Source organism: Nylanderia fulva, unplaced genomic scaffold (assembly GCF_048542155.1).
Source record: "Nylanderia fulva isolate GAGA-0341 unplaced genomic scaffold, ASM4854215v1 Scaffold2, whole genome shotgun sequence".
NCBI classification, from domain to species: Eukaryota; Metazoa; Arthropoda; class Insecta; order Hymenoptera; family Formicidae; genus Nylanderia; species Nylanderia fulva.
The window spans coordinates 7143023-7170650 of NW_028190263.1; the positions used below are offsets into that span (position 1 = coordinate 7143023).

The window sequence follows — 27628 nt, forward strand, 5'->3', positions numbered from 1 at the left end:
TACAATGCTTTTTTAAACTTTTTAACTCAAAAAGAAACAAAATGCATTTTCGTATTTCGCGCGCGAACTGTCATCGAGTACATCATTATAATAATGCTATTTGGCGCGCGAGTTGGCGTCGTCTCAGAATATTCGATGTTATAGATAGACTTTCGAGATTCTTAATGTAATCATAATATTTATGGTATTAAGTGAAAACCTATTTTGCCGTGTTCTATTTACATGTTTTGTCACATTGTCGCGTTTGTAAACGAATCGTATAAATATATATGTGTGTATGTGTATATATGTGTGAGGGCTGTCACTCGTGTTACCTTGTAAAGTCGAAAACAAAGCGGTCGTGTTCGATTCTCTTCTGAGAATCTCCTTCTCTCACGCATATCGCAGAGTGTTATCAACATGATTCTCGCTTGTTGTCAGTATTATCTCGACTGTCGCGAAAGCTAGACGGAATTCTTTCAAATCTTACTTGTGTCACACGATCTATAATATCGGGAGTGATAAATTGATTATCTAATAAATATTGCAACACTTTTATCAATATGATAAAAATTATTATATAATACATTCGCGTTTTATATTCGAGACATATGTTAATCATGTGTTTTTCTATTTGGTACGTAACATCACGCATTTATTATATATTTATAATGTATTTCTATATCGTATGCATATATTTGCCTATATAATGAGGCACGTTTAATGCGCATATTTTATCTCTAGTCCGATCATTACTCTTGTTTTTATTGGTCATACAAGAAACGATAATAATGTTATCAATAATAATGATAAAACAGCAGTTTTTATAATAATTTTATTCTGTAAATATTATATTTTTCAAATAATTAACAATCACAATGCGCGAATATTCAGAGATGAAACGCGCGTGTCAAATCTGTCCGCAAACACGAACAAATTAATGTGTTAAGATTACGTTTGTCTTAGTGCTGCAAATGCTGGAAGCTTTTTATTGACCAATGAGGATAAAGAAATCTTTGCTCCGATTAGTCAATGAGATCGCTCTCAACAGTTGCAGCGTCGAGCGAACACAGCCTTAAATATAACGTCACGACGGCCATATTTAATTCGCCTATAGTATCCCGTGAGTATCTCTTGGAATTAGATTGGTCTTAACGTGAAAATAGGAAATTTAGATATTTAATAGTCTCCGCGTGTGTTACGTGCAATCGTTCGTGATGTGAGAACATCGATTAATCGCTGCGGTCGCAATAATTATACATGTCAGTGCAAGGTGTCAAAATCATCTGTTTGACTCGAGTTACTGAGAATTATTCCAACAATATTAATCGCGTCGATCAAATGCGACGATGTACCACATCGCACAATATTAATTCGCATCTTATTTAGTCTCCGTAACTCCGTTATTATCGTTTCGAAGTTGCGCGCTTTTTTTAAAATAATGCACGACGATATATCGCGACGGTGAGCGCGAGTAAAGGCTTGATCGGGCGGCGCGAAAAGTGGGGGAAGAGACGCGCGCCGCCATTGGTCGGCCGCGTTCGCGTCAGCTGTCCGCGCAGTCGACGTCGCGCGCGCCAGCGCCAGTCGTCTATCGCGGACAATGCGGGCTCGTGCGCAAATGGCGTCGCAGTGCCGTCATGAGCGAGAGTGTGTCGTGCAGTAACGCGTTAGGGCCGCGTCCGGGCGCGGTGCCTCGCGGCCCAGCCTGACGGCAAAACGTGCGGATCGAGCTTTGACAAGAGTGAGGTTACGGAAGGAAGATATTACGGGTCTCGCGGAGGACCACATCGACGAGGATAGAACGACGAAGAGAGTGGTAACAGGAATTGTGAAATAGACCCAGAAGGTGAGTGCGACTCTCGGAGGCTCGTCTTGTGTCGTCTTGACTCTGTTTCCTTGTGTGTGTATATGTGCTATGTATAACATAATGCGCGCGCGCGCGCGTGCTTTCCTTCGTTCATTTGTACGCGAAAATTGTTTGCGCGACGAATATGATCGGGAGCATAAAGTACCAACATCTGGTGCGCGACGTATTTTTTTTTCCTCGATCGTTTCAAGGAAATGAATAACCATGGATGCGAAATGGGAACAATAACGACTCGTGAGCGCATTTATCTTTAGGGGTGGAAGGGAGAGAGAAGAGATAAAACAGAAAAACGCGCTGGTGACGATGGAGAAACGTGCGGGCGATTTCCATGAGACGCGAGACAGAGGCTCGCGATAAAAATCGAGGCGCGGAGCAGCGGAGTGATAAGGAAAACCACGACGCAACGCACCCGAGATTCCTAATGAGCTTTGAACAGTTTGCCCCTTGAACGGAGAAAAAGCGTAAATAAAGACGGAAGGAAAGTGGGGAGAAGGGAAGACGATAACACGAAAAAATGAGAGGAAACTCACGCGTACACCTCACAACACTCGTTTCAATCACATTCTCTGTTCGTTTTTATTTCCCTTTCTTTTCTCTCGCTTCTGTATTTTATCTTGAATACATATACAGTTCGGAAAGGAAGGACCGATATAACGCGTAGATTTCTATCATCAAATCGAAATATAGATCCGTAGTGTTGCGTATTGATAGGTGACATACGTATATTGTTGCCAAATTCCCTCTGCTTTTCGACACTCTACAAGAAAGCACTGTAAACATGCGTGTTCGATTGTTGTCAATCTCGTGTATCGTACGATCTCGATATGATGCTTAGAACTCAATGAAAAATAGAAATTCTTAATCCCTGTTTGCTATTAAAGGAATACTTGGAACTCTTCTCTGTTCGGTATAAATATATTATGTCGGGGACGTAACGGTGTTTAACGTTTCGTGCGAATCAAAACAAAGTAGAAACGAAAGCGATTTTTATGGCCCGAAATCGTACGATATCTTTTCTATATTATTGTTTATATCGTTCAAAAAATATGAAAGAAATATTACATAGAAAAATATTAAGGATTTATATATTTAATGCATTTAATATTTTAAGCGAATTCAAACGAATAGTTCGAAACATATCTATTGCGTTAAAATGCACACACACACACACACACAATTTTATTTTTTTTAATATTCAAAAAATACGAAAAATACAATTACAAACAGAATTAAATTGCGAGACCTGCTTTACAATTAATAATAACAAATATCAAAAGTTTCGTACATAATATGTGAGCTGAGTATTATGTTAATTTTAATATAACTTAATTTTAAGTCATCTATTTTCTTTCTCGTTACAATTTATACAGTATTTTGATTTCATAATTACATAATTGTTAATTATAATTATATTGTGATGTATAATAATATAACAGTACAATTACTAAAATCAATTATTTTTTATTAGAGATTTAATTTAAAATAATTTAAAATAATTTTATGAAATAAATCCAACAGTAAAGGATTATTTTTCTACAAAAAAAATTACACGCTCATATGGTGTGATTCGCAAGTTAATATCAAGTTGAACAACTGAAGATATTATGTGAGTTAAGACTATCTTTGCATATCGAAACTCCTTAAAAAATGTCGATAAAAAAGTGTCAATTGCCCACGAAAAGGAGATTAATGTTAGCACCAATTGCACAGAATTATAATTATCTATTTAATGTATTTATTTTTATTTTATTATCTCGGTAAAAATATATTAATCTACGAGTATGCGAATAAAAATATTACGTTAATCAATCAAATTTTACACTTCATTGAGCATTTATAAATCAGTATTAAAATATAAATATGTAGATAATATATACACATGAATGATTATTTAAATTGAATTACTATAGTGTTTTATAATAAAATTATAAGAATACGCAGTGTTTTTAAATTAAAACCATGTAATGGTGAGATTTTCCATTATTTAAAATCAGAAATAGCAAATTGTAAATTTTTTCTATATAAAATCGAACACTTGTCTTATAAATTTAATATTGAATTGATCAAATTTAAATTTCATTGTCTCGCATTGATATTGTTTGTTTTGTATTTTATTGTAAATAACTTTTATTTAGTATTATTTTGAAAAATTTTTAATTATTTTCTGTTGTTTCTAAACAAAACATTTTTAAGCGTGAGAAGATTGATTATATGCATCACATGCTGCATAAATATTCATTTATATTTAGAAAATTCAAAAACTAAGCGGAACGCGTGCAGCGTTAATAAGTGAACGGATAAGACATTTGACTTCGCCCTGTGATACGATCAGTTCGTGAGGTCAAAGGGTATTAACATTTCATAGATAGCGAGAAGTACCGGCATGTGTGTTACAGAATAGAATTCAAAAACTGGCTATTTTTTTTGGTGAAGGAGATTAAATAATTTTATATCAAAAAAGCAAATAATTGTACATGTATTAAATTTGAAATTTTAATTTTGATTTGGATCTTAATTGTAAAAATACAACATTGGTGCGATAAGTAATCATTTTCTTTGACATTTTTGCTTAGAAAAAAATTGTCGCTGAATTAATTGTAAAAGTTACGATTAAAAAAACGTAAGATATAATTTTCGATTTTAATTGACGATTAAACTTTTACAAAATTTTTTGTAATGTCTAGTTCAAATAATAATTGCGAGATAATTACGATCCCGGTGAAAAATAAAAGGTTTGCAGGTTTTTCATGCCCATGCATGAAAGTGAGGCATCCTCGACGCGTAACGTCATAAATTCATTAGCTCATTAAAAAATAAGGATTGCTGAAAGAAGCATGTGGTCTTAGAATTAGGCACAGTCAAGGACTTATGGGAATTTAAAGGCTTGCAAATTAAACGATCGTAGTCGAGGGGATCTTAGCCGGAGATGAGTTACGTCAGATGCTACTGAAGCACCATCTGAGACCTAACAAAATTATCTGAATGATAACAAAAAACGGGAATGATAACAGGAATAACCGGTTATAATGAGTGTGCCTCGATTCACAAATATATCGGTTGATTCAACGTAAAACCTTCTCCATTCGTGTTAATAGATTTGCATTAGTTGGATCGAATTACTTCCGCATTAGAATTTGTGGTTTCGTCGCCACGTGAAGCGAAGTATTGTCTTAAAGTTACGCGATTGCTTCTTTAATTGCTGTTCCTTCTATTTATAGCTTTACTACGTTTAAATTAAATATGATTGGAACTTAAATCTGGAACTTCCTACAGATTCTTATACGATCGGAAACCGTATCAAGATAGATGCAATTAATAATATACTTCTAAAAAATTTAACTATAAATGGTATCAATATCAAAATAAATTGATAATGAGCCGGTGGCAATATTTTACTAATAATCGATTAAATAAAGCTGATTGTGAAACTAAAATGCAAATTTATAACCATATTAATATTGCATTAATAATGTCACAAACAATAAGAATATTAAGATCGAAATAATGATCACAATAACGTAATAATATTGTTATCACTACATTTTAAAATTTATTGCTCTTTATATTTGACAACCAATCGCGTGATGAATTAATTGTACGGTAATTTAATAATAAAAATGATTTAATTATATTTATTTGCTTCTAAAAAAATATTGAATCATCTAGAAAACTAGAATGTGTATTTTCAGACATAGAAATATTTGTCTTGTTCAATCATCGCGTGAATTTATAACAAATTTTCTAATCTCACATTGGCGTTTATTAAATAATCATAGTTCAGCAAACAGAATTAAAACCGACTTGTTTGAAATATATAAAAATGCAAAATTAACAGAAAAGATATTCTTGTCGTTTTCTTGTCAGACTGTCGCGAATACTTTTTAAGAAAAGTTTAATCTCGGAAGGAACTATTCTAAAATAAAACGATTTTTATTTTCTTTAAATAAGAAATATAGATGTTTTAGCAGATAGAACAAAAGAAACATTTATTATGCAAGATGGACCGAATTATCATTTGATTGCGTTCAGTACATGGATATATCATCAAGTTAAATTGTCTTGGCTGCGTTTAATTTTAGCCGGCACATATGTACAGTAGCATAATTGAGAGAAAAGTCACTGAGAATTCCGTCGAACTAGATGAATAGCGAATGATTACGATGAGAATTTTTGCATCTGCAAAACCGGTTATAAATTTTCGGTGACATATTTTCGGTCATTCAACCGAGAGGCGGGAATCCGATTATTTTCCGCACGTGCTATCGCGAAATTAATTGTGCATCGACAGGAGATTATATCGTTAATCGTTGCTTCAATATACTTCGTGCAGCCAAAGAATGCAGCTAATTGGCAGATGTTTTAATATATTATATCGCCGAAAATTAAAATGCTCGCAATTTTTATCTTATATATATATATATATGTATATATATATATTTATGCGTCACTTATCATGTATTTATAATCTACCGTATAATCTACTTGATGCGTTTAAGAGGATTCAAACTTTGCTGAGTAATGTTATCGTCGAAGTTAGCGTCGAACCGTGCATATATTTACGTATCGTATACAGCTTAGCTTCGAAAAACATATGTATAAGCTCGTATACCACAAGATCGATTTATCCACAATATTGATTTACATAACGTGTTTAAGCGGCACTAAATTTTTATAGCTTACACTTAAGCATACACATACACATATTGTCTCTCTCTTCTCCTTCGCTCTCTCTTTCTTTCCCTTTCGTGGCACTCAAATATGATATACTTTGATAAAAGGGGTGTGTTATGAACTAATGTGAGTTTATCGTAGGCTCGATAACTGGGGCTTGTTGTGTCTGACGAGCTTTTCTTTCATCGTACGGTACGCCGTCGTATGCGCTGATTTCTTGAAACGGGGTCGTCTAATTCTACCATATTTTACTCCGACGATATTATTTTACAAATCACAAAAGAAAACGTAAATCAGATGTAGTCAAATCTTTCGATTAAAATCCACACGGAATTTTCTCTAAAATTTAGTTGGAAAATCATGGTAATCGTGAGACAATGTATGGTATTGGAAGAATTTTCTTAAAGTTTTTCTGATTAATATTTATCACAACAAAAAATATTAATATATACATAGTAAAATTAATCGAACATATTTTACATCTTATTGTGGATATTAATATTTTTTATTGTGGTGTAAATATTAATCAGAGAACTTTAATAAAATTCTTCCAATATCATATTGTTCCATGATTATCATGATTTTCGGAGTAAATTCTAAGAGAAAATGCTCTCTGTGCATGAATCTGCTGTCGTAATTGTTGAAAAGAAAATCGGCAAATTATAAAATGTTTTACTCGAGTAAGATAAAAAATGTTTAACTTTCTAACCATAGAAATGTTTAAATTAATATTTATCTTATTGTTATGCTCGAATATATTATTTGTTCATCCCATCATGAATTAAACATGCACAGTGACTTAAGAAGGAAAGATATTTCTTTAAAGAAATTTGGTTTTATACAATAGCTTATTTGCATATCAATACTATATATTATCTCAAGATAACACGATAAAGAGCTTCCGCTCTTCGAATCCCTTCGAAGCTTCGTTTCATTCTTGAAAGGATCGAGAAAGACGCGCTACAGAGTCTCGAGATTCGAAAGGACCAATCGTTCTTCGCAGAGCATCGAAGATGCAGGCGGAATTGATATATCGGAAGCCGTCGATGACGAGTCAGGGCGGCTTTCATTGCACCGGCAATGATAACAAACGGGAAAAGAACGGCGGACGGGACTCGCGCGAGACGATACACTCGGGTCACTTCATGGTGTCGGACTTCGAGGCCGAGGCGCAGGACGACGAGGACGATCTCGCCGTGCCGGTCCCGGATCAAGAGGAGACGCAGACCGCCAGCTTCTCGATCACCGCGTCTCCCGGATTTTTTCACGACAGATTCGCGAGCAGCATGCTGTTGTACAGCAGAAGCTCGTCCCAGCAGCTGAGCATCGAGACATCCTTGAACAAGCTTTTCCAGTGCATGTCTCTCGCCTACAGGTGAGTTCCTCTTTTTTTTTCGCCGATTTTTTAACAGTCATCGAATGACATAATGTGAGATCAAATCTATATTGAACCGATTTATATTGAATTGATTTTATCATCGAAGAGCTTCTTTTTTAAGCCTTTTTAACTGTTACATACACACAAAAAATTTGTTGACTAAATCTTTCAACTAAATATTATTTTGTTAATTAAACTTATAAAAATATTTAAATTAAATGTAACAGATTAAATCTAACAAAACGTATATTTGATTTAAATACTAATGTATGTTGAATTAACAAAATGTAATTTAGTTGAAAGGTTTAGTCAAGTTAATAAATTTTTTTTTAGTGTACATAGGTAATGTCAGAATAATTAATAAAGCTTTCTTGAAAACACATCTTTGAAACACATTACCTACTCATTTTACAGATGTGAGTAAATTATTTGCATCGCATATATACAACTTTAAATTAAGAATTATCTATGATATTATATAATAAATATTTATATATGATTGTATTGTTTATAAATGCTTTACATTTTTTTCTTTCTTACAATTTACATATTTATTTTATCTTTTATATTAAGTCATTACGAGTCCAATATAAAATTAGAGTATTTCTTAATCAGCAACGTTTACCTTTCAAATAATAAAATAAAAGAGCCGAGGTTGTTGAATCTTTTTTTATTTTTCTTAAAATAAAAAATAAGATATTTTTCCCCTTTTTAAGAATAGGGCATTCAATTCTTATACTATAGTCCAAAAGACCCCCCCAAAAAGATGCTCTTCTCTTCAGAAACACAACCGATAATCGACTTTATCTCGAAAGAGAGATGGATGAAATAAAATATGCATAACAATAGATCTATTCCTTTCTTTGTAAACTTTTTTCTCTTTCTTGAATACAAATTTCTTTGATCTTTTCTTATTCTTTTTTACATAATACAAGAAGATATAATTGAAACGAACAGATCTTGCATCTGTAAGATGACTTTATCATCCCGAAGAAAAATATTGTTTAAAGGAATAAAGAGTTGCTCTCCGTGTTTTGCTCGCACTCGGCAACCGGACAAATGCTCTGCCGGTCTAGGCTGACTAGTAGCATTCCCGCTGATAAAAGACAATTGAATTAATGAAAGAGAGGCCGTAGAACCAAACAACACTGCAATTAAGCGCGGCCTCGCTAAAGTCGCGCGCGGACGGCTTCTGCCGACAATTTCCGTTTTTTCCCGCGATGATGCCACGCCGCAAACGTGTTTCCCGTTACCGTAAACAATTCGATTAAAATTGACTCTGAGGTTTCAAACCCTATATATATTCCATTTTATTAAAATGATAAATTTAAAAGAAAACAAATCGATTAAAAATTCAGTGAAAATTGAATTTATAAATAACAACAAAAATATATCAAATTGACAATGCTCCTATATTCACCAAATAAAAAGCTACAGTTTATGGCCAACTCTTCGAGCATAAATTGGGTGATATACACTAAATAACCAATTTTAAGAGATGCAATATTGGTCCTTTATTTTAGTTCCCTAATGAATATATCATCCAATTTATACTCGAAGAGTTGGCCATAAACTGTAATTTTTTATTTATAAATAACACTTTTATAAAATCATACATGAAATAAATAGACATATATATGTGTGAATAAAACACACATTGAGAAGTGCAGTTTTATATAATAATAGGATTTTATAATAGAAAAAATTCGCACAGCAGAAAAGAATAATATACGTCAGTCAGATACATAATTATCTTATGTGCTGACGTATTATACGTGTAATGACGTTACAGTTGATCGGCTCATTCTGACGTGTTATAAAGGTTGCTATAGATATATATAAGATTAACGGTGTCTATTATATAATCGCATGTAAAGACTTTCAAATTTTTAATAATAATTTAAGAAAATGATCAAGTTAATTATTTTACGATTAAATTAAAATTATAGCAAATCAATTTCTTTAATTTAAAAAAAATTTAATATATATATTATTCTATTAAAATAATATATAAAAAATAAGTAATTTTTTCTGTATAATACATATTATTTCGTTTATCACGTGTAAGATCCAAAATAATTTGATATTATATAAAGTTGCAATCATTATTGATAAGGGAATGGGCACATAATTATTGATAAGGGAATGGGCACATAATTTAAAAATAACATTAATGATTTAGCCTAGGATATATTGATACCCTGACACAATATAATTTTTCAGTAAATCCTCATTGTAAAAAAAAAGATGTAAAATTACTTAAAAAATATGTAAAATTATACAGATAATAAGTGTAAAATTGCATGCTAATAATGAAAATATATACATATATTTTTATTATTTCTCGTGTAATTTTACACTTAAATTATTTATGTAATTTTACATATTTTTATGTAATATATTACATATTTTTTTACAGTGTAACACCGACATCGCACTGCACAACACTTCGTTTTAGAAATACTTTGACAAACACGAAGCTGACAAAATTAATTATATCTTTAACGACTCTAGAAAACACGTCATGTCAATCGATTTCGTTTAGACTTGTCGCGTTATCAGTGATAAGATCCTAAAGAAATTGTCTTCTTCTTGATAATGACGCCATGTCGCAATGTAAACGGTCATAATAATAATATCGTAAATCGGATCAATAAGCGCGTTACGATAAACTATTTTTACTATTCTAAAATAACGAGTGACAACATGATTTTCAACAGCTCGTGCTGTTTATGAGACGAGATTTTTTGTTTGACGCTTACGTAACGAATTAATTTTATTACGAATTTCGTTTTACTTCAAGCAAATTTATCATTAGTAAAAATTTAAATTTACCATAAGGCTACGCACAAGATTTGACGTAGTTCGCAAGATGTTTAATGTTGTAAATTTAAGAAGTGCGAGAAAAAATGTTGATTGATTTGATTCGTTTAATGAATTTTCTACAGTCATAAATAATTTTAAAAATAAAATAATTCGAGCTCTCGAACGAAGAAATTCTCTTAAAAATTAAATATATAGCTTTATTCAAGCGTATAAGTTTTCTAGTATAGATTCTCTCCTATACATTTATAGATTTGAATAACGAGTTTTTTATTTAATCGAGACTAGGTTGGGCGTTATATCGCGCAAAAAGAATAAATGAAGTGATAGAAAATCAGTTTACACTGTAATGTCAATCGGTTGAAACGTATGCTGTTATTAGAATGGAATAGTATAAGATTACTCTGAACACGGAATTTACGATAAAGTTTTATATGAAGTTGTACAAATAATTCCAAAAGTTGTCGAATACGCTGATCATTTTTTTCTTTTTTCATCTTACAATGACATCATCTTATAATACTATCCAGTGGTTTTCGAATGTTTTCTCGCAAACAACCTGCCATACAAAATTGAGTGGGTACGTAAATTAAATTCTTTATTACAATAATTATTACTCGGAATATTTTTTCATTTCATCTATCACACATGTATTAAAAAATCATATGACGAATTAAAATGGATTATAATAAATACTCAATTATGATATACTATAATATACTCAATTAAAACTCAAATTTTTGCAGAATATTTTAGAAATATTTAAGAATAGAGGACTACATTATATCTTCGTATATTATTTGCGTAATTTTCTTAATAATATAAATATCCTTATATCCTAACTGATTAATCATGCAAGAATACTAAGAAAAACACATTCGCGATGTAATAATCGGAAAGTGAAGTTTATACTTCACGTCAGCAATCTAATAGCAGCAGAACACGTATCTTAACAAATACAATCTATTTTGTCACATTTATTTACAAATTCATATTTATTTATTTCTATACGAATTATAAAACAGGCTATTAAATCTCTATCAACGTAAAAATTATTAATTATTATTTAGCAACGTGTCTGCTTTGCAACCAAAATTTTAAATCTCTGATTATATAAAAAATTGATTTATATTAAACTATCCAAATTTAAATATATCAGAATAAAATATAGATGTGTATTAAAATTACATTAAAATAATTATTCAACTCGTACAATATAAAAGATGTAAAAAACTCTGAAGTCACCAGATGAAAATTAAAAAATGGTAGTAATTTAATCAACCAACTCTGGCAAATTAAGTACAATATAAATTATTATTTAAATATGTGATGTTACAGAAAATATTTATATATTCTTGAATCTTTTTACAAGAAAAAATGTATATTTATTAATAATTTATTTATTTTTATTTTTATATAATCTTGAATCTTTATAAAAATAAATTATTTTCAAACCACTATAATAATCAACGCGACATACAGTGGATGACAGAATAAAATGAGGTAATCGATTTCGATCACTATATCGCGGTATTGCATTTGAAAAAAAATTATGCGGCATTTACGTCGTAAATTAATCCGATATTTGCGAAATCGACGACACCCGCGTCTACTGATTGTTTCTACAGCTTATGCTGCATAATACGTGTTAAATGCGCGTTATATCATTGAATTAATCGTGAGATTTATTCCGTGATGATGACGCGGAATAAGAACATAGACGTGTTCAATGAAGACCTTCACTGAATTGCTACACGAAAGGTAAAATCTATCCGATGCACTTCCCTCTGCATCCGGCTGCAGATTTACGATGCAACTTTTGAAGTGCAATAAATGAGATGAAAAAGATATATTTTATAGATGAAGAATTTTTATGCTTGTAATACTTGACAGAATTGAGACGAACTTGCCACTTTTATTAGATCTTGGATTGCTGACGTAAATCATAAACTTCAATTTACGATGTTGTATAGAACGTAAATATTCTTTATTCGAAGCCTTAAGCAAAAGAAGAAATAATTTTTAATAAAACATTGCTCATTGTAAAATTGTATGGTAAATCATTAATTCCATAGTAGGTAACATAGACAACTTTATTACTGAATACATCGACGAACTAATGAAACTACGTTGTAACAGTTATCTAATTTTTTTTAATATAAAAATGTGCTCTATAATCACTTAAGTTTTATATCATATTATAGTGAACGTATTCTCAATTTTTCCTTACGTAAGCGCTATCTGCGTATCATGAGAAAGTTTGCTTTCTTTGCATGCTATCACTTACGTCTTACATCAGCATATTGAGATGCCTCAAGTCCATCTTTGCGATTACAGTTCGTCAAGTTTTTATTAAAAATAATGACAGTACTTTGAAAATTAAAAGTTGATTCGGTCAGAAATGCTTCGTAACTAGGGATTTTCTGAAGGGTAACATCAACGTATACTTGAGATTAAGTCGCTCTATAAGCTCTACAGCTTTTTAGCTCTTTTTCACTTTTTGCTCTTTATTTATTTATTTTTTTTCAAATTTAAATTAATTTTTCTGCAGTGCGCTACATCGTTTATAGATACATTTTTTACAGAATAGACCCATGAATATCGATTCCAAGAGAAAGAAAGTTCTATAAACTCTGCAGCTTTTTAACTCTTTTTTTCGCTCTTCGCTCTTTTTATTTATTTAAAAAATTTTTTTTAATTTAAATTTTTACATCGTTTATAGATACATTTTTTACAGAATAAATCCATGAATATCGATTTCAAGAGAAAGAAAGTTCTATAAACTCTGTAGCTTTTTAACTCTTTTTCGCTCTTCGCTCTTTTTATTTATTTAAAAAAATTTTTTTTAATTTAAATTTTCACATTGTTTATAGATACATTTTTTACAGAATAGACCCATGAATATCGATTCCAAGCTCTTTTTTAACTCTTTTTTTTTCGCTCTTCGCTTTTTTTATTTATTTTTTTTTATTTTTTTTATCTTTTTTAATTTAAATTTTTTCTGCAGTGCACTACATAGTTTATAAAGACAGAATTTTTGTCCAGAATAGACCGATGAATATCGACTCCGAGAGAAAGAAAAAGAAACAGCTGGTGTCGGAGTCGGGCCGAGTGCATCGCTTTCGCGAAAATGCGAAACGCGCTAGATTACCGTGAAGAGACCCTCCTCTCCTCGATATGTCGCGCATAACGTGTCTTTTATCGACACAAGGCCACTGCGTCATCGCGAGGCGTACATTCGTAGTACGTACGTTGCGTCGACAACGTAACACCTCCGTACGACGCGCGACGAGCAACAAGCAAGACGCGTGCGAGGTCGAGAAATCCGCACGCACGAGCCAGAGAGGCTCGCCCACCGATCCAATCGGTTGGCCGGAATCTATTTCCGTTCCCCGGCTATTCGACCCCGTATATTTACAGTGCTCGATAACATTGCACGGAAGCCACTTATCATTCGATAGCTATTTGAGGAAAATGCCCGCAATTTTCACGATGTATATTGTCCGGAATATCCCTCGCGTTTCCATCACCTCTTTTAATGAACATTTTTATTCGACTCGAAAGACATTTTTGATGTATCGAATTCTAATTTACATTTTTTTCATTTGGAATATCGATTTATACACGCAGAAAGAGAATTTTCTTTTAGAATTTAGCCTGAAAATCGATCATGGTAATTAATCGTGGGACAATATGATATTGGAAGAATTTTATATAAGAGTTTCTCTAATTAAATATCTACCACAATAAGATATAAAATATGTTTGATTAATTTTACTATGTATGTACATATTAATATTTTTTATTGTGGTAAGTACACTCTGAAAAAAATTTGTTAACTCGACTAAATCTTTCAACTAAATATTATTTTGTTATACAAAAATAGTTAAATTAAATATAAAATGGAATCTAACAAAATGTGTATATTTGACTTAAATACTAATATATGTTCAATTAACAAAATAATAATTTAATTGAAAGGTTTAGTCGAGTTAACAAATTTTTTTCAGTGTATTAATCAGAGAAACACTTACATTCTTCCATATTGCGATTAAATTCTAAGAGAAAATTCTCTCCGTATAGAGGCTTAATATTACGTATTTTTACGAGACATTCTAAAAAAATTTAATAATTAAAATTTTAAATCTGTCTGTGAAAAATTAATTTACTCTTTAGATTTATCTTAAATTATATCCCAAACTGCATTTATAAAATATCCTGTACAACGAGAGATTCGACACAGAGGCAGAGGACGTTGAGAACATACGACAAATTTAGTTTCCACGGTGTGATCTTTGCTCTCTTCTTATAATTCAGATAATTAAAGTTGCAAAGCGCTTAAAATAAGAACGGTATCGAAGGATTTGTGGCGCTTATCGAAACGAGCGACTGGAATTTCTTTTGTTCGTTTTATACGCTATTTGTATTTCATATTTCTCTCTTTTTTTTAATGATTTGACCATTACGACGTGGTATCAATTTTGTCATGACATTAAGTTGTTCAACAATGCAATATAATATTCGCGATTGCGCTATACGATGGCAATGGTAATTCGAACCGCATATCGTGCAATAAACAAATAAATCGTTATCTGATAATGAGAGCACTATGTTTCATTAAAGCTTCTATTTAAACTGAAAATGAAGAGGGCACACCGATAACTTGGTTTATTTTCAGGCAAACAGAATTTATTAGACATCATTATGAGAAAAGTTTTTTTCGCTAAATATGCTATTTAATTAAATTTAACTCAATAAAAAGTAATAAACTGCGTAACTTAAAACTCGTGAAAAATAAGAAAAATCTGTATTTATTACGATTTCTACAACTTATATGATTTAAATGACATATTAATTAAATGAACAATTTTAGAGTTATTATTAACAAAAATTTTTCCAAATGAAAAGATATTTATTTTACCCTGCTTAATTGAAACAGTAGTTTTCCAGTAATTTTCTCTTTTCTTTATTTTTCCCTTACTTTTTACTTAAATTATTTCTGAAATTTTCAAATTAATACGAAGAGCATGCTCTCACCTTGAACTTTGTATATTTTTAAAACAGCATTACAAATAAGTCAATTCGACAACTTTACTATCATTAATGATGTAACAGCTAACAGTACTATAAGCAATAAGCAAAAAAGTTAAAAGTTCATGCATTATTTATAATATTTATATATATGTATTTTTTTCATACGTATCGAAAGCGTTTAGTGCAGGAATAATTTTATTATCTTCTTCAATAATGAAAAGACTCTTTAATTATTTTTATTTATACGAGTAATATATGTGATTCTTAATATATCACAATCGTAAAATTAAATACAAATAATTTTATACAATCGTAATTTAAATAATAAACATCCATTTTACTTTTTTATTGCTTTAAATATATGAAAAAAAGAATATTGCAATAATAATACATAATTTAAAACTTTGTTTTTGCAGAACATTTTACGTACGCGTGACTAAAATTAATTATATACTATATATAATTATTATAATATATATAATACAACAGATATATGTTATCGTTCGACTTTTTTTATTTTTTAATTCTGCTGACACAAATCAATCAGATATTATGAAAAAATTCTGAACGGAAACGATAACTCGATTTGTCAAAGCGATTTCTTTCCTCAGTCATGCTTCTCGATCCGTTACGACTTATCTAATCACGCACACCCAATTAGAAAAATGAAAATGGCATCGGAAAGAAGAATCCGAGCAGGGTCTAATGCCAAGGAGAAGAACCCTCGCCATGTCTGTCATGAGATACGAGTAAATGTGGAAATCTTCCGACTACAGATATTTTCTTACTGTTGACTCTTCGTCGGCGATATATCGACGAACGAAGCGATAACAAAAAGTCCGTCTCAGAATTACATACATTCAGAAATTAAAAATAAACTCGTTTTTCTGCGGAAATGGTTAATGTATTAATATATTTTGATATTCATCGCATGCAAAAAATTTATTTATTAATAGAAAAGATATTTAAATATCTCTATTTTATTGTGACATTGTTTACTCTCTGTATTATAAATTGATGTCTTATCTATATGTAAAATATTCAAAATTTTATAAATTACAAACGCGAATAAATTTACAATAATTTGATAAAATAAATTGTGTATCGGAGGAATATATATTAGAATACATAATAATATCTTGTGTTTTATAACGAGAAATATATACATTAAAATATTTCATTGTCATAAAATATTTAAAAGTATATTTTTAATTATGTTAATATAAAATGCCAGGAAAAAATATGCAAACGCGTAGTTTGTTGAACTCTCGCGTGGAAATTCACTAGACGCTCTAACTGCGTCTCGCACAAAGCAAATGGTCTTTTCTTGCGATAGAGCATTCGCAGATAAATTTGTCGAAATCACAAACACTCTCGTCTACTAATAAGACAAAATTATTGCGCGTCTGTTTAAAATCATTGCGATGCATCTGCGTCGTCAAAGGAAATCGTTGTAGTACTTAAAAATTGTTACTATAAAATTTATGAAATATGCAATATTTTTTTTCTGAACGCTTTATACAATAACAAACTTTGTAAATGTATTTTTCAATTTCGTTTCGCAATCTATTTCCCCAGAAAAAAAATTTGTCCAAACTATCAGCAAATCTTATTATTTACTTCAAGTGAATTTTATTATAACTACATTTTATTTTAAAGATTTTAGTTGTATTACGATATTTATTATATTGAAAGCTAAAGTAAGTTGTAAAAACGATAAGATATATGATCAGTTTTGTTAAGAAGAAATCCAAAATGTTTAATTGGCTGAAAACACATCTACGATGTTTATTCGAATCTTAAAGTATTTTATACATAGAAATAAAATATGGAAAATTAGCTTAAATTAATTATACAAAATCTATAGTTCTCACAGTGGATATGACGTATGGGCATTTGAATTTGTTCCAGACAGAAGCTGACATCGCCCAAGTGGAATCGCTTTAAAGGAATCAGATTGAGATGGAAGGACAAGATCAGATTAAATAATGTGATTTGGAGATGCTGGCACATGCAATGTAAGAAAAAAGAACATTTAGTACTTTTGTTATAATGAAACGATAAGCGAAATTATAATATCTTCTAATCTAAAATTGTTATTTATCGAAGAAATTTATTTTTTCTTTATTGATAAAACCGTAATAATAATCTTTGGAGGTTTGCTTCATTATCTTCAACACATCCACAAGTTTAATTATAATCTTCATTATGTATGTACATATTCTTAAAATGCTAAATCAAATCGAATCAATTTGAATCCTGAAAGTGCTTTTATATATTTATATTATACCATTCATTGAAGAGCATTTTATACAAGGGCGAAATAAATACATATAATTCGCGAGATTTATTTGAAATACAAATTCATATTTAAAATGGACTGACGGATTATAAATATGTCTCACTGATTTTTCATATTTAAAGGGACTTATAAATTTTGAAATTTATATCACGAAGCCTATCTTTTTTTTGGTCAAAATATACCTGAATTTCATTCTGCTTCGATTCATTGACAGTTCAATTATCGTGATACGCAAAGTGCTGCTTACTCGAATTGATAGAATTGTCTTGCTATTCTTCAAACGAACAGATAAATAATTATCCATCTATTTAAAGAGTTCCATCTCTGCGTGCTACATTCGCACCAATAGTACTCATTCTGCTCACCTGGCTTACGTCCAACTAATCATTGCAAGCCGAGGAGGCTCGTTTTATGTGTATACACGTTTCTTAATCAACTAATCAATTCAACGAACATGAAAGATAACTTGAACGAGGTAGGAAGATAAGAAAATAATCCATAAAATCGGGAAAAAGGAGCAATCAACACGAGTACTTTTGGATTTAGAAAGACTATTTATAAAAATCACACTAAAGCTACTGAAACTATTAAAATTATATTGAAAAAATTTGATTAAAAAATATGGTCGAATTATATACATTTTATTTACGTGTTTGTTCTAATTATTTAATAGCTTTCCTTGAATATAGATATATAGATACACTAGGTATTTATTACATGAATCGACAGTAGTAAATGTATATTCAATCATATTGTGATCTCATTTTTTTTAAGTCTGCTTATCATCGACACGTTAATAATCGTAGTATCGTAGTTATAATCGTAATGTTAAGCATAACAAATTGAAATGAACTTAAAAACGATTTACGAAAATATATGAAGTTGCAATTTTTCTACTCGAGTTAAAACAAAATTATTTTAATATATCGTGTTTGAAAAATCGCGAAATTGGATTTTTTATTCCATTTAAATTAAAATTTGCAATTCTTATAAAGGATATTTTTTTTAGATAGCTTTAACAAAGTAGAGCAGACAAAAAAGGATCTCTTTATATACATATATATTAATATATGTAATAATTTAATATATATGTATTTGCTATATTTGATGGTTTGTGAAGGTACACATAATAAAAATTTTTTTTCTCTTTCAGTTATATTGAAACAAAACACGTTGGTGTGTCAGTTTGCGTCCCCACTTGACGTTGATACTCATAATAAACCCGAGGTATGTTCCTTATATCTAATGTCAAAATTTCGACAATATATTGCATTTTTATAAAACGCGCGATTAATTTATTATACAAAATTTACAATTTACGATAATCACGAAAAAAATTGTAATGTTCTACAATAATTATTCAATCTTAATGTCGGTAGCGGATCAAGCATTGTGCGCATCAATATTAATGATGATCATTAAATAGCAGCGATTTATATTATTCGATCTTACTGAATTACGCAATTGGAAAGTGTCTTTATCGCAATTGGCGGCGGCTTCGTTTGATTAGATAATTGCGTTGAAGCAGTTATAATTCCCTCGAAATGTCGCTAGCAAGACACATTTAGCGCATCATCGCGCACTCGAAGAAGTTAGAAAATTCCGAATAAGCCCGTCAAGTTGTAAACGTGATTTTTTTTATGTCTGATAATACGAACTACGCTTAGTGTGAGCGTGAATCAACGACGTATCTCTTTTATCAGGCGGTAGTCTTAGAGGGGAAATACTGGAAACGAAAGCTTGCAGCCGTTACAGCTGAATACAAGAAATGGCGCATGTTTTATCGAAACAAGATCCTTGGCTGGACGAACAAGGATGGTTCAGAGATGGTACGTAATATTATATTATATTTAATAATTATATATACGGAAGAGGTATTTAAAAAGATTCAATATTTCCATTGCTTTGGAGGGAAGAACATGGAATAATAATTAGTATGCAAATAAATTATACCTAAAATGAGAAATCTAAGATTTGAGAATAATTCGCTTTTAAAATTCTTCGAAATTTTAATCCGAATTTTTTTAAATAAATATTTAGATAGATTTTTTAAATTGTTTTCGATATATTTTATAAATACGCACAAGAGAATAATACGCTTGAAATAAAAATATGCTTGCTACCCCACTCTAAATTTCTTGGAGTGGAATCTCACTCCAAATCAGTAGAATCTCATTCCAAAATAGTGATATTTACTCCACTTTTTTGGAATGAGATCCCACTCCAAAAAAATTTAGAGAGCACGTTTTATTACAAATATATAAATACATAATACGTAACATGGTTTTAGATGGAGTCAATGGACATGCTAGATTGGAGCAATGGAGGCGGAACCACCGGTAATTTTGGAACGGGTATAGGGAATGTATTTGGTGGTACCAGTGGTACTCCAAGTGGCGAGAGTATGATGGTTGATGAGGATTACATGGAATTGATGACTGACACCCTCTTCTCGACCATCAGCTCGAACCAACCAATATATTTCCCCGATCCTAGAGAAATAGGTAATTTTTAATTTTTCTAAATCAAATTTTGCAAATTTTTTGTATGTAAATCTTCGGAGAATCCTGTGTTATTAAAAAATAACATTTTTATATAATATTCAATTAATATTGATTAGTAATATCGATAAAAGATTTAGTAATTGATTAATAATTATTTTTAATTAAAAAAAAAACATTTATTTCTGTAGAAGATTTTTTTGATTCTGCACGACATTCTATACGAGTATTATATAACATGAATTTATAATATGATTCGATAGCACGTGGTGCCAGTATAGCAGACTTCATGCAACCTAGTCTATGTCCTTTACAACCAACTCTGGACGATTTTATGGACACTTTGGAACCGTTGCAAGGTATATAATTATGATGTACATTGAGTTTAAGATTTCTCAAACAATTCGAAGAACGTTTCTTACATGTCGTATACTTTTTTTTATCTTGATTCAAGAATTTCTAAACTCAAAATTGCCTCCCGTACCTGAGGAGGACGATATGTTTCGACAAAGCAGTTTAAACACTAATTATTCTGATCTGGACCTGATGACACCAATTAATCAGATGAACGAAATAGGCGAGGATCCAACGACGATAAAGAACGAACAGACTTCGCAACAGCTACCACAGGAAGAGCAAGAGGCTAGTATGCAGAATCTCCAGTATACCGCCAAAATATATACTCAGCCCCAACCTGAATCAGCAAATGTATATAGAAATAACATGTAAGTACAAAATGATTACAATAAATAATAATTCATCTATACAATAAATAATAAAGTCTAACGATCATTCATTGATATATCATGCTTTTTTCATTTAGAGCTATGAATGAAGATTACAGTGCTATTCAGCCGAACTTCGAGTCTGCCACGACGAGCCAATCTGGACGAGAAAAGACTAGAAGTAGTAGGACGACGTCGAGAGGTAGCCGTATGATGCAGCAATCCCAACAACAACAGCAGAATACGTATCAAGCGACGAGCGCGTCGCAGCAGCAACAAAATCCGGGATTCCAGCAGCAGCCGCAATCTTACGCGATGGAGATTCAGACGGTACAATTAGCACCGATGCCGAACCAGCCGCAAACGGTGCAGATCACTGCGGCGCTAAATGATCAATCGGCGACAGTTAATGCCAATCAGATATCCTCGATCGCTGCCGCGGCCGTGCAAAATCTAGTGACGGTGCAGCAAAACTTCGCCGCGCAAGCTGGCAACACGCCGTTGCAGACTCAGCATCCAGCAATAAGGCCGTTACCAACCACCTCTCCGATGTCCTCCAGCAAGCCTTACAAAATCGTTCAGCCGCAGCAGCAGTGTTACAAATTTCCGAACCTTGTACAAAATCTCAATGCTCAACAGTGTAAATTTAACACTAATAATAGCTTCAAGGTAAAGCGACAATTATGCTTGCCGAATTATCTCGGTCGAATTTACGGTCGAGACGTAAAGAGCTAAAAAGACATATTGTGTTTATTTTTCAGACACATCCCACGCAACAAGTGGTATCGGTTTCTTCGACAGAGCAACCGTCACAATCGCAGATATTGCTGCAATGTAGATCTGCCGGTTTGGATCTTACAGCGCCCGCTTTGCACCCAACTAAACTGCTACCTCAACCGACAACGTCCAACGCGGAAAAAGAAGATATATTTTTACGACCTAAGGTCCATATCATGCGTATATATAGTAATCTACGTTTTGACAAGTAAAATATTTTTGAAACGGTACAACTAGACAAAAAAATCATGTTAAAGAGTGTATATCTTTAGCTCTTTACAAATAGCACTTATATTTTCTAAATACTTGGAATTCTAATTAGCTCTTGCGATTAATTTAAAAATTAATCTACAACTTTTGAACTTGTTTAATTGTATTATTTATACAAAATTAATTGAAAAATATTCAATTATTAAAAAGCTTGTTGTATTTCTTTAGATACAAATGAAAGGAAGGAATAGATCACGAAGCAGTTCCTCTTTAACAGCCCCCAGGATACATCCACCATTGGTATCCGCAGTGAGCGATCCAGCTCTGAATCTGAATAATAATGTCTTGCTTGCACATTTGCTCACAAATAGTACGTATTTTTATCATACTGTTACTATTCATACAAGAAAAATATGCACACCTTTATCAGATTCATAACTACAATTGACATTATGTATCAGTATAATAACTAAATTTAATTAATTTAATATATTAGTAAAATAAATACTTGATAAGAGTACATCGACTAGTTCTCAACCACTGTTATTTTTATGATAGAAATAACACAAGTGACGACTGCGCAACATATCACAACCCCAGTGACTGTTCAAACGATACAAACTTCTAGCATACCGCAGCAGACGCAAACGCAACAACAGGTATCAAAGAGAAATGTCACTCAATTTATATATATTACAACCCATTCAAATTCGTTAAAGATCAATTATTTATATCTTCTTGCAGGCAATGCAACCATCTACAACCCAACAAATCCTTCTAAACGCAAACAACCAAACGCACCAGTCTCAAAATAGTCCTAGTTCGCCCAAAGATAGCAGTTCTAATGCGCACAGCCCCCAAGCTTTAAGCCTCAGTCCTTTGCATAGTCCCATGAGTATAGGTAGTCCTTTATCGCCTACTCGTGGATATATAAAGGGTGAATCAGAAAGAGGACAATATAAGGAGCAGAGACGTGTCGGACACATTCATGCGGAACAGAAACGTAGATATAACATCAAGAATGGTTTCGACATGTTACACAGTTTGATACCGCAACTCAGTCAAAATTCCAACGCAAAATTAAGCAAAGCCGCAATGCTGCAGAAAGGAGCGGATTACATTCGGCAACTCAGGGCAGAAAGAAATCAATTGAAAGAGGAAATGGATAATCTGAGACATCAGATCGAGTGCCTTAATGCGTCTATTAGGTATGTTCAAATAATACTAATCTCAATAAATAAAAAAAACAAATACTTTTTATTCTGAAAATAATACAACAAGTATTATATTTATATAAATTAACTAGTCTTGAATCTTTCATAACGAAATAATATTCTTGTAGTAATTGTCAATCTATGCTTCCTGCAACGGGTGCTCCAGTTTCTAGACATAGAACCAGCAAAATGAAAGAGATGTTTGATGAATATGTACGTACGCGCACACGAGAAAACTGGAAATTCTGGATTGTATCCTTTTTTTCTTTGACATCAAAATGTCAAATGTCAAACTCGAAGTAAGCTGTGCAGCAAAATATGTATAAAACTCTAGAAGATCAGCTTCCTTAACAAAATAATCAGTTCAGTGCATTGCTGGAACCGTTAATGTTGTCCTTCAATACTTCAGTCTCAACTGCGAGTATCGAGGATTTATATAGAAGTACAATATTGTGGGTAGAGCAACATTGCTCGCTTGTCGATCTCAGACCAGGTTTGTATATAGAGTGAGGACGCCTAAAAAGTGCACATATATACTCTATTCTATAGTGTATCTTTTAAATATTTTATTCTACAGATAAAAAGATAGAATAAAAATAAGAATAAAATATCACAAAATAAATAAACATACGCACATGCATAACAAATATTTTTATCTATTTTAACTAAATTATCATTTTCAGCTGTTCTGAATTCTCTAAGGAATTTGTGTACTGCCACTGATATTTTATCAGATCCGGCCCGTCTACCTGAAGAAGCACTCGCGGCAGTTAATCGGTCGGAACGTCGATGATCCACACAGTGATCAAGTGCGCAAATTCTTGTTGCAATCTGTTTGTATAAAAATGTTCGAGGTTTAGATATATACGAATGTAAGGGAGATGATAGTTACCGTATAGCTTAAATTATAGTCTATGCAAAACAAAATAAATAATGAAGAAGTTTGTTATTTGACGATAACAGAAATGCAAACAAAGAAATAAAAATAAGTGCAATTCCTCTTTTTATTGCGATATACGAAAATTGTAAAATTTATCACAGAATATTATATAAAAAAAAGTTTTATATTACAAATATAATTGAATAAAATATATACATATATATAAATACATGTATTATATGTATGTATATATTATATGGTACAGTATATTGGATATGTGTACTGACAACATAATACATCAATATATAGCACATTCTCATTCACAGATAATGATTTTTTGGTAAAAGAAACATTTCATATTTACTTTGTGTAATAGTATTTAAATTTGCATTAAAAACGCAATACTAATAATAAACATATATATCTTAACAATATCATTTTATAAAATATCTACTTACAGTAAAGAGAAAAAAATTACTTACATGTTTATATGCAATTATTCAATAATAGTAAATTAATGATAAACATTTATACTATGAATTTTTACATTATGAAGAAACTCATTCTGCTTTTTGAAATGTCCAGATTATAAAGATGGTGATTGATAAATAAGATTATTAATATGTAAAAATTTCGAATTTTCACTGTGATAAAAGGAATTAATTGAAAAAAAATTTCAAATTATTTTTTTTAATTATATAAATATATATTATATAATATATATCATTATATTGATATAATATATATTGTTATTACACGATGGAAAAATGTTACATTGTAATTATTAAATTACTGCAAATTTATATATACCATGAACAAATAGTTCAAAAATAAATTTGGAGAAATTAATATGCGATAAGAATTGAATAACAAAAAATAATGGAATCGGTGCTATATAAATTAATGTCAATGTCTGATTATAGTCAAAGACGATTCAGGAGTTTAAAAAAATTTGAGAAGAATAAAAAAAAAGATAAAGTGCAAATAATTTTCTTAATATAAATTATCAGTTTGTTAAATACGCTGTTAAATTATACTTCAAAATTGTGCTAGGAGGATTATGTAAACTTTACATAGAATTAATGATTATGTAAACAATATAAAAAGGGGGTTGTTCACAAATTACACGTTTGCACTGTTACGTAATATGAGATCTTTATTAAATTAAATGAAAATTCATGAATGTACAAATCACTTACAAAAAGTTTGAATGCCGAATATAGTTTAAGCTACAAAAGAGACTTCTGTATATTGTAATATTTTTTGTTAATGTATATAGTCAAATTTATAATTCGAGGTAAGAAAACAAAATTCTTTAAACTGACATTTTATTGTATTGTATACTTTGCGATTTTATTTTAGATTTATACAGAATATTTTTTTCTTTTTTTTTTTTCAAAATACAATATATGGAAACTCTCTCACATAGACAACACACTCACATTGTGTATGTACATGTATAAGTGATAAATAATATTAAGTGAACTCGTCGAAAAGGGATGTTTTTTTGTACAATATGTATCATAAAGATTCACATGTTATTATTCCAATGTTATAACAACATGAAGAAATCTGAATTATTGTATTTTTTTCTATACCTGTACACACATACGTCATATTTAATTATTATAAATAACAATCTTATATACATATATGACCACTTTGAAACATACTCCTGAATAAGTCTATATTAAACAATAAAAGATTTTTGAAGTTTTCTTCATATTACCTGATATAATTTGACAATTTTTATCTCTAATTTAATTTAAACAAATATACAATGCGATAATGTAAATTTGAATAACATTTAAAACTACCTTGAAGAAAACCAAAGAAAAATTATGAGTAGCATTAAAAGTAATGCAAATCTAATTATAATTTACAATTTTATTTAAACAATGATTCAATATTAAATGTTTTTGTATAAAAATATTAATTGTCCAGTAATTCTATCCTTAATTTGAAAAATTGGAAAACTCGTAATTAATTTTAAATAATTAACAAATGAATGCTAAAGTAGAACAACCATAACATACCAAGTATAACTCAAGATTACAATTATCAGGTATTATCATGAATGTTGGCACTTTGGTGCAATTGAATGTATGAATTTTTACACTCTCATCAATTAATTCTTTCACTTCTTGCATGGTGTGACCAGTTAATTTTAGTCCACAAGTTGCACAACTTACATCTTTATTTTTTTCTTGTAACATGTCTTTCTGACATATAGGACAGAACACTTCTTTGCTCTCGTTATCAGCATAGATTGCCAAAGATTCAATCTCATCGTGTGAAAATTTTTCATATTCTTGAAGTATCCATTGTTCTGGAAATTTATTTACAATAATATTAAGTACTTTCTTCCAACTTTATTATTACAAGTAACAAATTACTGAAATGTAATATTAATCACACCTTGTTCGTGAACAATTTCATTTTCCAATCTAAGAGCCTCTTCCTGACTTAAAGGTTCATCAATTTCTTTGAACGTAAGACTTGTGCCACCATCATTTGATGTTGCCAGATTCTTAAATTCTTGACGTATTATTTCTGTCAATTTACTCTGCATATGTATAGAATCGAATTGTAAACCAACTCTACTTCTGTTGAACAATTGATGTCGCCTCTCTTTCATTCTCTGACGGCATTTCTGAAAACAGATTGAAAAGAGTAGTAATTATAGCAAAAAAAGCTTTACATGTACGCAAAACAGTAATTAAAATTAAAAATTCTCTTATAAATTAATTCTAATAAATATTTTTGCAGATTTAGTATGAAAGGTCTAGAACACATAATAAACAAAAACTTAACCAAACTTATATTATTGAACATAATTTCAAATATTATAGTAAGAACATGGATATAAAATAATATTTTATGCATATTTTTTTAAAAAATGCATATCTTTGCACTATGTTTCAGCTCACTATTTTACGAAAATCTTAAAAATAGCAAAAAAAAGAGTAACACATTAATTTTCCAACCTCTCGCAACACTTCCTGCAACTTTGGTGAACCGTGTCTAATTTTATTTATATAATCCTTGTTCTTTATTTTTGTTGTGGGACTGAATGCCATAATTTTGTCTCTGAAATAAAATTAAATTGTGCAACGGATTTACTTCTCTTCGAGAGAAGAACGTCAAATCTTTCGTTTTGGTGTACTACAATGTTTCTCACGCATGCGCGATGTCTACAACCTTAAATTTGAAATCTGTTTTTTTACTGAAGGATAGTCTGCAGAAAAGTTTATATAAATTAGA

At 30.8% G+C, this 27628-nt stretch overlaps 2 protein-coding genes across 2 annotated transcripts; one reads left to right on the forward strand and one right to left on the reverse strand.

The window, feature by feature from the left end:
* Positions 1–810: 810 nt before the first annotated feature.
* On the forward strand, positions 811–25941 carry Mondo (MLX interacting protein mondo). The gene is made up of 16 exons (XM_029318330.2): positions 811–1828; positions 7524–7895; positions 17667–17773; positions 19211–19284; positions 19761–19886; positions 20348–20561; positions 20822–20917; positions 21013–21283; positions 21382–21952; positions 22045–22227; positions 22499–22640; positions 22829–22929; positions 23015–23478; positions 23613–23736; positions 23848–23977; positions 24168–25941. The coding sequence occupies exons 2-16, from the start codon at positions 7534–7536 to the stop codon at positions 24275–24277; spliced, it is 3075 nt and encodes a 1024-aa protein (XP_029174163.1). The 5' UTR covers positions 811–1828; positions 7524–7533; the 3' UTR covers positions 24278–25941.
* On the reverse strand, positions 25770–27570 carry LOC114942970 (RPA-interacting protein alpha). Its single transcript, XM_029318482.2, has 3 exons — positions 27352–27570; positions 26783–27017; positions 25770–26693 (listed from the first exon to the last, which is right to left on the reverse strand). Exons 1-3 carry the CDS (start codon positions 27442–27444, stop codon positions 26362–26364), a joined length of 660 nt encoding a protein of 219 aa, XP_029174315.1. The 5' UTR covers positions 27445–27570; the 3' UTR covers positions 25770–26361.
* Between the last annotated feature and the right edge of the window lie 58 nt (positions 27571–27628).

Bases quoted from the DNA above. Each gene is read 5' to 3' on its own strand.
- Mondo (XM_029318330.2), top strand. From the start codon at position 7,534: ATGCAGGCGGAATTGATATATCGGAAGCCGTCGATGACGAGTCAGGGC. The intron at 20,562-20,821 runs GTAATTTTTAAT...ATGATTCGATAG, and splicing joins CCCCGATCCTAGAGAAATAG to CACGTGGTGCCAGTATAGCA. The intron at 23,978-24,167 runs GTTTGTATATAG...TATCATTTTCAG, and splicing joins GCTTGTCGATCTCAGACCAG to CTGTTCTGAATTCTCTAAGG.
- LOC114942970 (XM_029318482.2), bottom strand. From the start codon at position 27,444: ATGGCATTCAGTCCCACAACAAAAATAAAGAACAAGGATTATATAAAT. The intron at 27,018-27,351 runs GTTGGAAAATTA...ATCTGTTTTCAG, and splicing joins TGCAGGAAGTGTTGCGAGAG to AAATGCCGTCAGAGAATGAA. The intron at 26,694-26,782 runs GTGTGATTAATA...ATAAATTTCCAG, and splicing joins TGAAATTGTTCACGAACAAG to AACAATGGATACTTCAAGAA.